The following is a 15009-nucleotide window of genomic DNA, read 5'->3' on the forward strand; positions in this document are numbered from 1 at the left end:
ACTCTCCAAATCATTCTGATTTGGAATGCTACCCAACAGATCTCAAACTCACGTATAAACATGTGACCGTAGGCCTGTTTCTATGTTCTTTGTTCTTCTGCTCAGTTTGGCTTTCCTTTCCTTTCCTTTTTTTTTTTTTTTTTCCAGAGTTGGGGATTTAACTCAGGGTTGGGGGATTTAGCCTCAGGCAGAGTGCTTACCACTGAGCTAAATCCCCAACCCCTTTTTCCCCAGCTTAAAAAAACTTATTTATTTATTTTAATTTTATATATGAGAGCACACTGCAGCTGTCTCTCACACACCAAAGAGGGCATCAGATCCCATTACAGATGGTTGTGAGCCACCATGTGGTTGCTGGGAATTGAAACTCAGGACCCTCTGGGAGAGCAGTCATCTTCTTAAACCCTTCTTTTTTTTTTTTTCTTTTCTTTTTTCCATTGATAAATTGTCTTAGAACTTTAAGATGAAAAAAAAGCTATGACACTTTGTTGAGCAAAATTGTCTTTTTCCATTGTGTTTTGGCTAAGGTGTGAGTGTGTGTGTGTGTGTGTGTGTGTGTGTGTGTGTGTGCCGTGCGTGTGGCGTGTATGAGGGGATATACTCGCCAGCGAGTGCCTGTGTGAAGGTCAGAGGCTGGCATCAGGATGTCTTCCTCGGTTGCTGCTCCACTTTCTTTCCTTGAGACAAAGTCTGGATAAAACCTTACCAAGTGTTAAAGAGCTTTAGAACTCCTTGGCCGTGATTTCTGAAGTAGCCTGTGGTCTCTGGGTGTGCTCCGTTCTCTGTCTAGATTCTCTGCCTCATCAACGTTAGTCACAATGGCGTGAGTGAGTCCGAGCTGATGGAACTGTATCCAGAGATGTCCTGGGCCTCCTTGACCTCCATTGTTCACAGTTTACACAAAATGCACCTGCTGACCTACAGCTGTGGCCTGCTCAGGTTTCAACATCTACAGGTAAATGTTGTTTCATGTATCTTTTTAATAAGAAGTATCTTCCTTACTTATAAGTATCCCTGTAGCATGCCATGCTCTATTATACTGTTATGTTAAACATTTCAGATGTTAACCTCAAAACCTAAAGTTTGCCATTAGAATTTATTGGGAGTGACTTTAAATTGCACGTGAAACCTGTCCAAGACTTGAGCATGTAGTGCCTTCGTGGGGCAGCTATTACCCAAGATGCTTTAGTTCTAAGGATCTGCTGTAATGTATTGTCTCTGTAATTAACAACAGTGTGTGATTCAATTTTAATAAAAGGAGCCAGGCTCAGTGACACAGACCTACCATTATCCCAGTACCTGGAAGATAGAGGCAGGAGGATCAGGAGTTCAAGACTAGCCTCTGCTATGTAGTCTACCCTGGGCTGTATGAGATCATGTCTCAAAACTCACAAGAATCATTAAGAGGACCCAGGTGTGGTGGCACATGCCTGCAATCCTGGGAGGCCATGGCAGAAGCTTAGTAAATCTGAGGCCAGCCTAGGCTACACAGCAAGAGGCAAGTCTCAAAAACTCAAAAGAAAAAAGAAAATTAAGAAATCGTTTGTCCAATGCCAACCAACCAGAGCTTCCAGGGACTAAGCCACTACCCAAAGACTATACATGGATTGACCCTGGACTCTGACCTCATAGGTAGCAATGAATATCCTAGTAAGAGCACCAGTGGAAGGGGAAGCCCTTGGTCCTGCCAAGACTGAACCCCCATGAACGGGATTGTTGGGGGGAGGGCGGTAATGGGGGGAAGATGGGGAGGGGAAGCCCTGGCTCAGGAGAGGTCTGCCCAGTGCTGGGCGAATTCGAAGTTGTCTCAGGGCAGTGAAGAGACTGGGGGTGGGCCTTAAAGGTGTCAGACCCGTGTGTCTCACCCTTATAAATCTTCAGAAAGGCCTGGCTAGTGGGATCCCTGTCTCGTGTAGGACCATGACCGAGTTGTGTGTGAATTCCCTCACCTGAGGACACAGCATCCTACCTGTCACTGTACAATGCTTGTCACTTCACAGCCATGCCCCTCTGCCACATATGATATAATTTGCTCTTTTGGGTTACCTTTTCAATGCACTTTAATTTTTTTAATTTTTTAAATTAAATTGTGCTTTGGGTTATTAAACTAAGCTTTTCACATTAGCTTATCCTAAATTTTAAAATATTGTAGGACTATTCCTCCTACACAACTGTAGAAATGAATTATATGTTGCTTTTTGCAAATCCACCATCAGATGTGTAATGACTTAATAGACATTCTATTCTTTTCTTTCCTCCCTCCCCAGGCCTGGGAAACAGTGAGGCAGGCATACATGGAGGACCCCGCCCTCGTTTCCTCTTATAGGCAAAAGCTGATTGACTATTTTACCTCACAGCTCAGGTACCAGCGATGTCCGCCCTGTTCTGCTACACCCTGCCCTTGTGTTCTTGCTTCTCTCCCTTTGCTTATAAGATGAAGTGTAAACTTCAGCCAGGCGAGGTGGCACAGGCCTGTAATACACTAGGCAGACTGAGGCAGGAGGATTGCAAGTTTAAAGTCTGTCTGGGCTACTGAGTGAGTTCAAGGCTAACCTACAAAGCTTAAAGAGACCTTCCCTATTTCAACATTAGATGGATGGATGGATGGATGGATGGATGGATAGATAGATAGATAGATAGATAGATAGATAGATGATAGATAGATAGATGATAGATAGATAGATGATAGATGATGGATGGATGGGCGGATAGGTAGATAGAGAGATAGAGAGATAGAGAGATAGAGAGCGAGGGGCAGGGAAGTTAGTCCAGTGCTTTGGTAGCATATGCCAAACTGTGGATTCAATCCCACATACTGAAAAAAGAAAAAGTAAAACTTTAATTATTACCTGAAGAAATTTATCTTTTCCTTACCCCATATCAGGAACAAAATACCATTTCATGGAAATCTTTTGTTATTATGATAAAGGAGAAACTTTAGATGACATTGACACCAGATCAATTTATTGTCTCTATTTTTATTCTGTTTAAATAATTAAAAATAGATGTCACATGTGCAGTCTCTCCCTCTCCCTCCTTCTCTCTCCCTCTCTCCCTCCCCCTCTCCCTCTCCCTCTCCCTCTCCCTTTGTAGCACACAAACATCTCTGTGTATGTTCAAGCTCTTTGAAGGTTGTTTTTGGTTTTGGAGGATTTGGTTTTGTTTTTTAGTGGGGAGTTGTTTTGGGGGTTGTGGTTTTGTTTGTGGGGTTTTTTGTTTTGTTTTCTTTTTCTTCACTTAGGAAAAACCTTTAATGTTCTGGGGCTTTCACTCTCTTAAGCCTTTCAATATTTCAATGTTATATCTCCTTCCTCAGATCAGCCTGGGGAAGAGTCTAGAATATCAGGGGCTTGTCTCAGTGAGGATGGTAAACTGCCAGTTTCTGGTACTGGCCTAGCCTTCTTGGCTGTGGGTTATACTAGAGTCAGAAATGGTGGTTAAATGTGTTTGTCTCCTTCCAGTGGTCTTGTGAGGCCATCGGAGGCCTGTGTTGCCAAAGTTCTCACTGTGTGGTCTCCTCCCTCTCGGCAGTCAGGACAGAGTGACCTGGAGAAGCGCGGATGAGCTCCCGTGGCTGTTCCAGCAGCAGGGAAGCAAACAGAAGCTGCACAGCTGCCTCCTCAATCTCTTTGTGTCTCAGAGCCTCTACAAAAGGTCGGAAGCTTCTAGATCATCTCTCCCCAGAGGGTGGATTTAAATGGCTAGACGTGTTACGTAACAACACTAGCAAAATGGAACTGGTTTAAAATTTAAAATCAGAGTAGTTTCAGTAGCACGGAGAGGGGAGGTGTGGAGGGGGGGATTTCGTGACAGTTTATAAATTGTCCTGAGATCTTCTTTGTCGTGGGGGAAAAGTATGTTGCTGCTTTTCTAAAATCAGCTAGAATGATGCCAAGGTAATATTATACCTTAGTTTTACATTTAGGCAGATTTTAAATTGTGCAGAGAAATTATTCCTGACCTCAGCTTCTCAGGGCTGCCAGGTCTCTCCCGAGTGTCACTTGTAACCAGAGCCTGGGCTCCCAGTGGAATCTGACCAGGGTTAGTGTAAACATTGTTCTATTCCTTCTGTTGCCTCTTTGGATAAATTTGAATTCATTAATGGCATAACTGCCCTTTTATTGGCCTGACTTCTCTCCTACTAAGTCCCAGGAAGGATTTTTTTTGTTTGTTTGTTTTCTGCCTCACTTAGAAATTTAGAAATAGGTCTATAATTTGATTTGCCCCTGAGGCTCACAAATTTCATTGTTGGACCCGCTGAACTCCTTGGGAGCTGCTTGTGAGTCCTGTGAGTTCCCATTTGGCCTTTGGCATGGCATCTCTCTCGCCTCCTGCAAAGGAACACTGTTCCTGTTCTCTCCAGTTCCTCAGGGCAATCATGAGGTGGATGTGCTATGAGAGCTGACCTGTTTCGCTAGTTTCTGCTACTTAATTCCCATCATTTAGGGAGGTGAGCTGAGCAAACTTTAGCATGAAATGTCTACCAGGGATTTCAGTGAATTGGCACCAGAGACGAAGCAATAGCCACGGCTGCCAGCATTGTAAAGGCCTTTCCGAGTGCTACGCGCTCAGACAGCAGCAGGTGGCGCTGGTACCCCTTCTGTACAGACAGTGGGGAGAGGTGAGCGGTCAGACAGCCTGCTGCAGACTCCAGCCAGGAGCAGTAGCATGGATGGCAGTGCAAACCTGGCCTCACTGCCCCTGTGCTATTTAGGGCCTCTGCATAAACTGCCTACAGCTCCGTAGGAAGGAATTCCGGCATTTTCATTTGCTTTGGGTTTTGAAGTATGGTTTCCCGTCAAGTTAACATTGTCTGTTGGAACAGAGGACACTTCGCCGAGTTGCTGAGTTACTGGCAGTTTGTTGGCAAAGACAAAAGCGCCATGGCGACCGAGTACTTTGAGTCACTGAAGCAGTATGAGAACTGCGAGGGCGAGGAGAACATGCTGTGCTTAGCCGACCTGTATGAAACTCTCGGCCGGTTTCTCAAGGATCTAGGACTTCTCAGCCAGGTAACCTCAATGGACCCAAAGACAGGATGGCTCCCCGTGTTTACACATCTCTCCACCCAGGACTGGAGGTTTTTTGTTTGCGAGCACTGAGATCTGTGGTATTGGATTGCTGCTTGATCGGTCTCTCGTGCGCCTTTGTTCCCAGGCCGTGGTGCCTTTGCAGAGGTCCCTAGAAATTCGGGAGACAGCCTTAGATCCCGATCACCCGAGAGTAGCCCAGTCCCTCCACCAGCTGGCCGGTGTGTACGTGCAGTGGAAGAAGTTCAGCGATGCCGAGCAGCTGTACAAACAGGCCTTGGAGATCTCAGAGAACGCCTACGGTGCGGACCATCCACACGCTGCCCGTGAACTTGAGGCGCTCGCGACTTTGTACCACAAACAAAATAAGTAAGTCTTAGATGACTCGCCCTCGGATCTCCCGAAGCCGGGGATGTTTCTGATGCCCGGAAGTGGGAGGCTTTGCTTTGCAGCGATTTAATTTCCGTATCCTCCGCGTCATGTTCAGAGGGTATTTCGTAGTCTTCTTGGGGTACACAAAGAAAATGAAAACCCCCTAGTTTTTGTTTTGTTCATTGAAGAAGCATGCAGAATGGAGCATGCGCTTTGAAGCGATGTCGCTTGAGCTCTTCCACCAGCCTTCATGTAATGCAGAGCGCACTGCTACAGTGGCCACGAGCCATTCTTAGCGGCTGAGTCCAGTTGGCAAGAAGGTTTTATTGACTCCCAGCCATGGTTTTTCCTTGAATATTTGTCTATGGCGGCCTCTGTGCTTCACCGGAAGGTTTTCATAGTTTCGACACAGCCCACAAAACCCACAAACCATACACCATCTGTGGGAAACTTTGGCTGATCCATAGTACAATAAAAGGAATTTCAAGGCGAGGGCGTACCTTAGCAACAGAGAACACTTGCCTTGCTTGTGTATGGCCCTGGATGTGATCCCTGATACCACACGAGGAAGACAACACACTTTTTAAAAGCTCCCGCACTCACTGGGCATCACTGAGTAGCATCTCGTCCACTCTCAGAAATTCCTTCCCTTCCTCCACCGTTAGGAAGACTTCCTGGAAGTTTCCTTTTAACTTCTATAAGTATTGCTTCACACTAATTTTGCCTAGATTCTTGCATTTATAGCTAACCAAAGATTAGCCTGTCCCGATAAAAGGTGCCCACTGCAAACCAGACATTGGAAATGTTCATTGAGTTGGAGTTAGACTGCTAGAGACTCCAACTGCATTAAATCAGTTAAAACAATTAAATGAGGGCTGGGGAGATGGCTCAGCAGTTAAGAGCACTGACTGCTCTTCCGGGGGTCCTAAGTTCAACCACATCTGTAATGGGATCCCATGCCCTCTTCTGAAAACAGCTACAGTGTACTCATATAAAACAATTAAATGTGAGCTTTATAAATGGCTGTGTGGGTTTCCTCAGAGACTTTGAACTGCATGAGCAACCACCAGACCCCTGTTGTAGTTAACAGTCAGAACCACTGTGCACTACGTTAATGTTTGTAGCTCCCTGAATCCCTGAATCATGACCATTCATCCCCTTCTCTCTCTCTCTCTCTCTCTCTCTCTCTCTCTCTCTCTCTCTCTCTCTCTCTCTCATTTTTAAAAGGTATGAACAAGCTGAACGTTTTAGGAAAAAGTCGGTTATAATCCGTCAGCAAGCGACAAGGCGAAAAGGCAGTCTGGTAATGAGCGTCTGTTCCCATTGCCCCCTGAACCTGAGGGGAAGATGAGGTCTGACTATCATGAGCACAGACACTGGAGCCCTTCAGGTTTTAAGTGACTTCAGGAAAGGCTCTGTTGGCGTCTTCCTTTTATAATCGCAGTTTAAGAGCGGTATTGTTGAGCAGCACAACCCAGAAGGCTTCTAAGTTATAAAGCTCAGCGGAAGGTACACTCTGGAAAGACCCTGTTTCCTGTGCGTCTTCTCTGTGAGGAGTTGGGAAAGGACATAGAAGTTTAATCACATCCTCTGTGAGATTCAGCTAGGGAAGAATTGCTTCCGACCATCGGCTTAAGGCCAACGGTTCAAATACAGCATGTTTGGTGGAATGACTTGGTGCCAACAGAGGTCCACAGGACTGAGCTGCTCAGTGAGTGGGTACAGTGCCTGCTACACACGCATGAGGGTCTGAGTTTGATTTCCCTGCCCCCACAGTAGTAAAAAGCAAACTCCACCATGCTGACATGCTTACAATCCCAGCACAGGGGAAGTACGAACTGGGGGATTCCTGTGACTTTCCTAGCCTCATTGGTGACCCCAGGTCTCAGTGAAGGACACCATTGTAAAAATAAGGTGGGTCACAACTGAGACTCAACACTGGAAGTTGCCCTCTGGCTTCCACGTGCACCTGTGTGCACACATGCGTGATTATAAAACAATAAATACGAATTACTCCATACAGAAGGACCTGATGTGTCTGAGTGCAGCTGGAGTGAAAGATCAGTACGCTAGTCCTAGTCTTTTTGAAGTACTTTGACAAATACCATGCTAAAATAAATACGTCATGGTCGTTTCTCACAAAACAGTGCTTAATGAATGTGTGAACATGATCCCATGTAGAAATAAACACACATGCTCCTCAGAAATATTATATTCAGTGTAACTGCTATCTAGATTACAGAGAAAGGCTTTCGTTTAGGACAGCAGTAGATGCCTCTGGTTGTGTTTCTTTGTTTCCGCAGTACGGGTTTGCCCTACTACGCAGGCGGGCTCTGCAGTTGGAAGAGCTCACCTTAGGCAAGGACAAGCCCGAGAATGCCCGCACCCTCAACGAACTGGGTGTCCTCTACTACCTTCAAAACAACCTTGAGTGAGTAATGTGGCATTCATGATGAGACTCATGAGTGTCCACTGTGTCTCTGTTTTACCTGTCTGTCAAGTCCAGGGCTACGGGGGGGGGGGAATAACTTTGCCAATTTCCTGTTACTCGGCAACTTCCCTAGTGCAGGGCCCTCATGGTTATGGAAAGCAAGTTAATTTGGCCATTATATGTGAGACCCACGGAAGCAACTCCAGACCAGCGAGGAGCTAGTAGAATCAGCGGGCAGCACCCACTGATTCCACCCCTTGGTTTACATAGAAAAGACTTCACGTCTACACTCTGCTGTCTGACAAACAAGTGCATTTAGGCTTCAGAAAAATGCAACATCTTTTTCATCTGCTTCCCCTAAGTTCCCTTTACCAGCAATCGTTTGGCAGTGACTCCTAAGGAAAAAGTAACAAAGGCTGAAGCCTTGCATTGGGCACAGGTCTGACCACTGGAGAGGCCTTAGAAGGCTGTTTCCAAAACTATCTGTGGGTTTTTCTTCTAGGAGGAATGGAGTTGAGATCCGAGCAATCACCCGAGGCCTCATGGGAAGCAAAGGAAGGGGAAGGGCGGGGTAAGGAGGAGGAGGAGGCGAGGGTTTGACTGAATCCTTCACCTCCGCGTGTCTAGGGATAAAAATGGTTCTGTTTCCCACATCACTAAGGGCTCAGAGCTCTGACCTATAGAGAATAAACTGCTTCAGGCATTTGGGGTTTTGTCCCTAGGACAGCAGAGCAGTTTCTGAAGCGCTCCCTGGAAATGAGGGAGCGGGTCCTGGGGCCAGATCATCCAGACTGCGCGCAGTCCCTGAATAACCTGGCCGCGCTGTGCAATGAAAGGAAGCAGTACGCTAGAGCAGAGGAGCTGTATGAGCGAGCCCTGGACATCCGGAGGCGAGCGCTGGCTCCTGACCACCCTTCCCTGGCCTACACAGTGAAGCACCTTGCAATCTTGTATAAGAAAACGGTAAGCACATCTCACCCTGTCTGCGTGCTTGATGACGTACTGGAGAGGCCAGGACTGCTGCCGGCCGGTTAGGTTATTACCTGACGGGAGGTTACTGGAAGTGGGCATTTTCATATAAATTATTTAATTTCTAACAAATGAGAACATGAAGGTATATATTGTCAGCCTTCATTCAATTAAGATACTGTTTTGGTTTTCTGAAAACACATCCCAACTACAAATCCAGCATCAACATCGCGAAGGAGTTCCTCTCAAATACAACCCATTTTACCAACATTATGAATGAGATCTTTTTTATATATAAATCTCAGGAATTTTCAAATTCCCCCTACTGTACATGCTGTTAACCAAAACATACCAAATCACCCAGAAGGCAGGCTGTAGAAAGTGCCTCATTTTATTTTTTTACAAAATTGTCATTTTATTTCACTCTTCTCTTACTTTGTCTACAATTAAACGTCAGCTCTTTGCCATGGGAGTAAAGTTTGGACTTTTCGATCTATTCAAAACAAAACTTGGCCACAGCCTGCTTTGTTTGAACAGTGAAGCCAAAAGCTGCCGGCCTTGCTGAGAATCTGTGAGGCTCCCTTGCTGGTGATCCTGACACGGAAGGCTTGTATAAGAAGGGAACATGCCGTTCTTTCAGGCCGGCTTCTCAGTTAGAAGAAATCATAAGGAAACCCCCAGGGCACTTGGCAGTTGGTAGGACATGAATTTATTTGGTTGCCTCCTTGAGTTAAGAACGACAGCTGAGCTACACAACTGGACTTTTCCTTTACTGGATGAGTAAATAAACTGCAAACTATCTTTCCAACGACCAGACAATCTCTGTGCTCCCAACGGCTTCATTCAGATATTATATTGGATTTTCCGTCACCTGTAGGCGTGACCAGCTGTAGAAAATGCTTCTGCGACTTTAATATACTTGATTTCTGGAGGACACTCCAGTCAGACAGGATTTCTTGCTTTAATATTTTGTTAGATTATGTTTTTGTTTTTAAGGGAAGAGTTGACAAAGCTGTGCCTCTGTATGAATTGGCTGTTGAAATTCGGCAGAAATCCTTTGGCCCAAAACACCCCAGTGTAGCCACTGCCTTGGTAAACTTGGCAGTCCTTCATAGCCAAATGGTAAGTACTACATTTCAACTGTCTAGAAATGAATGATCTGAATGTAACATATATGCATATATTATATTGTCTTAGGGTTTCACTGCTGTCAACAGACACCATGGTCAAGGCAAGTCTTATAAAGGACAACATTTAATTGGGGCTGGCTTACAGGTTCAGAAGTTCAATCCAGTATTATCAAGGTGGGAGCATGGCAGCATCCAGGCAGGCATGGTGCAGGAGGAGCTGAGAGTTCTACATCTTCACTTGAAGGAAGCCAGGAACAGCCTGAGCATCCTCAGGCAGCTAGGAGGAGGGTCTCCAAGCCCACCCCACAGTGACACACTTCTTCTAACAAGGTCACACCTTCTAATAGTGCCACTCCCTGGGCCAAGCATATGCAAACCATCACAGATAGATAGATAGATAGATAGATAGATAGATAGATAGATAGACAGACAGACAGATAGGTAGATAGATATAGAGGTAGATACAGATATAGATATATAGATAAATGTGAGTTAATGGCATAGTAAAGAAAGTATAAGGTTATTTACCAGCTAATGCTTCCTTTTTGGATATTCCAAACATTATTAAAGTTAGATTTGAAGCTGGCTCCTTTCTGAATGTAGAAGGCCAGCTGACTGCTGAGTTCAGACCAGGTTTGCTTTTTACCTTCTGAGACCTCTGTCATCTCTCTACAAGCCGGTCTCAGAACACCTGAGTGGGTACCCACCAGGCCGTGAGCAGGCTTATGCTTATGTTACAGAATCGAGTCAGATTGTTACAAAGCCATGTCTAAAACTGAAGAGTCTTTATTTTCTGTTATTCTGCTTCTCCAGCCCTAACTGTCCATAAAATAACGTTGCCTTGCATCTCTTAGAAGGATATTAAGGTTTTCAAAGTGCTGACCAAAGCCGATCAGAGCAGTACAGAATACATTAATAATTTTAGACACACCGTGTGTTAAGTGAGCACTGTTACTTTTTTTTTTTTTAATAAGAAAAAGCACAGCGAAGCCCTGCCGCTCTATGAAAGAGCATTAAAGATTTACGAAGATAGCTTGGGGCGGATGCATCCTAGAGTTGGAGAAACATTAAAAAACTTAGCTGTGCTCAGGTAAGAACGTCTCTCGTCTACCCCAATATTTAATAGCTTTGACTCAGCACAGAACAGCATGAAATATTTATCCCTGAAAATAGTCTTCCTTGGAGTGAGGGTAGTTGTTTTGGTCTCGAGTAGCTTTGGATCCTCAAGCAGTACTCAGAAGCAGAGAGAAGGCAGGCTTACTTTTTGGAGGTGTGTAGGGTGGCAAATAGTGAAGATGGTTTTTACCGGTGCTGCTGCCGTGGGGTGATAGGGTTGCCTAGTAACCTCCGAGCTGACAAGTAAGTTGTGTGTTGAGTTTTGCTCACTCCTATATGTTCATCTCGGGATGCAGGTGATAACAACACTTCGCATCCATGACAACAGGGTTTTACTGGTGCACATGCAAGAGACAGAAAGTTCAACAGTACAGATAGAAGGGTTTGGGAGTCCTGGCTAACTGGTCTACCTGGGTGAATATCTTAGAGGAGAAAGAAAAAGAGTTCAGTAGGAATAGCAGATTATTTGCAACTTGTTTTTCTGTGTCTCGGATGGCTACTTAGAAGCAAGAGCTTCTTCTTAATAGCAGCACATCTCTCATGTTTTTTCCTCTCAAAGCTATGAAGAAGGGAATTTTGAAAAGGCTGCTGAACTGTACAAAAGGGCGATGGAAATTAAAGAAGCAGAGACATCACTTTTGGGTGGAAAAGCTCCTTCAAGGCAGTCATCAAGTGGAGACACGCTTCTCTTTAAAACAACTCATTCTCCTAACGTTTTCCTTCCCCAAGGACAAAGCTAACTGTTAATTCTTTGCAAGAATACTTCCGGCTCAAACAACTAAACATCTGGAACACTCTAACTCAAAACTTAATGTTTTTATAGAAAAATCATTTTTGCAACATCGGCAGTGTTGTTTAACTGGCGTTTGTATGATGTATTGAATTGTTGTGCCAAGTGTAAATTGATTAAAGAACCTGTTTCCTATGGGATGAGATCCAGGATGAAAACATCAGCATTCAATGGCAGGAGGAGTGGCTTGGTCTCTGAAACAAGAGCTGGCAGGATCCCATGGTTTAAGAATTCCACCGTTCTTTTCCTCCCTCAAGAGCAACCTTAGCCCTGTTGTTCATTGTCTGTTCCTAGCAGGGCTCTGAGCCAGCTCTCTACCTCAAAGAACTTTCAAGGGCTACATGTGAGGGTCAGAGGTCAGCCTTGGGTATCATTCCTCAGGTGCAGTTCACCTTGACTTTTTTTTTTTTTTTTTTTTTTTTTTTTGAGACAGGGTCTCAGTGACTTGGTGCCCATTTAACTGGGGTGAATGGCCATCTGGCATCCTAGTGACCTATTCTGCTTCCACCCAAGACAAGATTACAAGCTTCCATTTCTACTCCCAGCTCTCTAAAGTGGGTTCTGGGGATTGAACTCGGATCCTTATGCTTGTATGGCAGACACTTCACCAGCTGAGCTATCTCCCTAGCCTCTGTTGTGAATCTCTGTAGCTCAGGGCAACCATGGACTCTGGATCATTCCTCCTCAGCCTCCTGAGTGCTGGGACCACAGGTACATACTACGACGGCTGGCTTTGCTTTTGAGCCTTCCTTTTCCCTAAGCTGATTTAGCCAGCCTCTGCTTTCTGTGCTGTGATTCTGATTGGCATCCATGCAACCACGGGTGTCAGCTCTTTACCATCCTGATCTTTCTGGTTGTGGTACAGGTCTGAGAATCCAGCTACTCATGGGCTGAGGCAAGAGGTTCTCAACGTCACTACCAGTTTAAGAGTATGGGGTGAGTTCAAGGCCAGCCCGGGCACCTTAGTGAGACCTTGTCACAAAATGAAAAAGTAGAGCTGAGGATACAGCATTAGTATGCATTGGACCCTGGGTTTAGTTCTCAGCACACGCACGCGTGCTGAGAACATACACACACACACACACACACACACACAGCCATGACAAGTCCATTTCTTTTGTAAATGGTCGAAATCAATCTTGCTTTACCTCAATTAGATGTTGTTTTTATACTGGAAATTAAATATTTTTATAGACTTTATAAATATTGCCACATTTTAGATATTTTTATTTGTATATTTATAGTAAAACTTTCAAAGATTTTAAACAAGATCTCAATATGTATTACTGTTAAGATGACAGGCATAAAAATTGTATTTGTTTTAAAATAAAAGTGCAATTTGAAAGTTGTTTTGTACTCTGTATTAGAGGGCTATTTTGCATAATTATTTAAGAATAAACATTGAACATGTTTCAGCAGACTTGAATATTGGCTGAGTTTACTCAGTAAACTTGTTCAACTTGAAGAACTCTGGTGACCTCAAGGTGTGCCCAGTGTCACCCAACTCCTGGGGGATGCAGAAGCCAGTGCCATTACCAGTCAAAACTTACAATTCAGACTTCAAGGCCCTCCCTGGCCAGCTCACTCCTGCTGAATCTTTGAGCTTGGGAAGCACTGCTAAAGTCTACACACTACTATGGTGACTTAAGTTATACGGGACGTGACAAAATAAGCTTTCTCCTTCCACCTTTTGGAGGAGGCTCAGAGGAAATGAAAGGCTAAAATATGACCATAACCTATCTTTGGGGTTTGCCCCCTCTGAAAGGTACAAATAACAGAATTCATGAGCATATTAGACATTGATTTTATAACTAGCATATCAAAGCTTAAAAATCTATTTCATGACTAATTTAATACACTGAAAATATAGTATTAATTTCCTTAAATTAAAAAAAACTTTGAGAAATAATCTGTGACCAGTACTCTAAAAGATTCTTCAAATAAACATATTCTTTGTTCTTCTAAAATTTAGATTTGAGAACTATACAAAATATTTTAGAAACTGCAGTGTTATTTAATGGACTTTATGGTACAAATTATAACTGAGGTAGTCACTAAATTATACTTTTCTCTAAGTTATATATTCAAGTTTAGTACATAATAAAATCCTTACTTTATCTACTCACTGCATTAACAGTGTGTTCTTTGCCTTCGTGAGAACGTGAAGAGCGGCTGTGAGGAACCTTTGCGTGTGCATGTGTGATTCTAAAGCAGTCTGATGTTCTCACATCAACAGCTATTTGGTTCACAGATGTTAACATAGGTGTGCCTCCCAGATTGTGTTCATGTTAACATACATTCACACACACACAGCAAAACGGTAATCTTCAGACAAGTCTCTCAATAATAAATGACTGGCAGGAACCAAATTTTGCTCTAACTTGTCTTCAGTACATTTCAGAATGGGAATTATGAAAAACAAAACTGTGATCTGGGGAGGTCAAAGCTTCTCTGACATAAACTCATTGCCTTTTCCTACGGGTCTACATTTGTGGGTGTCCAGGGAGAATGAGAAGGAAACACAAAGATCTAAAGCAGAGGCACAATTACCTTTCTGCTAGCAGCAAGAAACAGAAGTATGCCTGCTTACTGCCGTCTAGACTCCAGATCCTGGAGTCACTGTGGTAAGACGATATTGGAACTCCTTGCCTTTGTTAGGATGCAGTGTTTATAAATCTGGCTGAATTTCTAGAACCTCTCTATGATAATTCTCACCCTCTGCCTGTTGCCCCTCAGTCTCTGTGGCTGACTACAGGGAGAACACTACTGGATACAGGTGCCTGCTGCCAGCTTGGGTTGGTTTGTTTGCTTGCTTGAGATAACCCAGTAGTTGGGGGTTGGGGATTTAGCTCAGTGGTAGAGCGCTTGCCTAGCAAGCACTAGGCCCTGGGTTCGGTCCCCAGCTCCGAGAAAAAAAAAAAAGAAAAAGAAAAAGAGATAACCCAGTAGTTCTCACGACACTACTAGGTAAGAGTAAGATGCATTAGAATTTGGTACAGTAAGCAGATCTTCAGAAGACGGTGGACCTTGAAAATTCATGAACCAGTAATTCTAAAGAATTATTCTAGAAAAAAAATGTACTCCATCTTAAAATGTAAAACATGTCTGGTGATTTAAAGTTATTCTCCAATCCAATATGCTTATATTCTGTAAAAACAGTTGTAAAAATTT

The 15009-nt window shown here is 44.0% G+C and overlaps 1 protein-coding gene across 1 annotated transcript in view; it reads left to right on the forward strand.

Moving 5' to 3' along the window:
- Nphp3 (nephrocystin 3) overlaps positions 1-13186 on the forward strand; it is a 41037-nt gene extending 27851 nt beyond the window's left edge. The window contains exons 17-27 of the mRNA XM_032910391.1: positions 791-955; positions 2268-2362; positions 3532-3654; positions 4826-5012; positions 5158-5399; positions 6630-6705; positions 7706-7833; positions 8556-8796; positions 9799-9924; positions 10907-11022; positions 11608-13186. Of these exons, the coding sequence (XP_032766282.1) occupies positions 791-955; positions 2268-2362; positions 3532-3654; positions 4826-5012; positions 5158-5399; positions 6630-6705; positions 7706-7833; positions 8556-8796; positions 9799-9924; positions 10907-11022; positions 11608-11788 (1680 nt within the window). The 3' untranslated portion in view covers positions 11789-13186. The remainder of the gene's footprint in view (positions 1-790; positions 956-2267; positions 2363-3531; positions 3655-4825; positions 5013-5157; positions 5400-6629; positions 6706-7705; positions 7834-8555; positions 8797-9798; positions 9925-10906; positions 11023-11607) is intronic.
- Positions 13187-15009: the final 1823 nt, after the last annotated feature.

This window comes from Rattus rattus, chromosome 8 (assembly GCF_011064425.1).
Source record: "Rattus rattus isolate New Zealand chromosome 8, Rrattus_CSIRO_v1, whole genome shotgun sequence".
Lineage (NCBI taxonomy): Eukaryota > Metazoa > Chordata > Mammalia > Rodentia > Muridae > Rattus > Rattus rattus.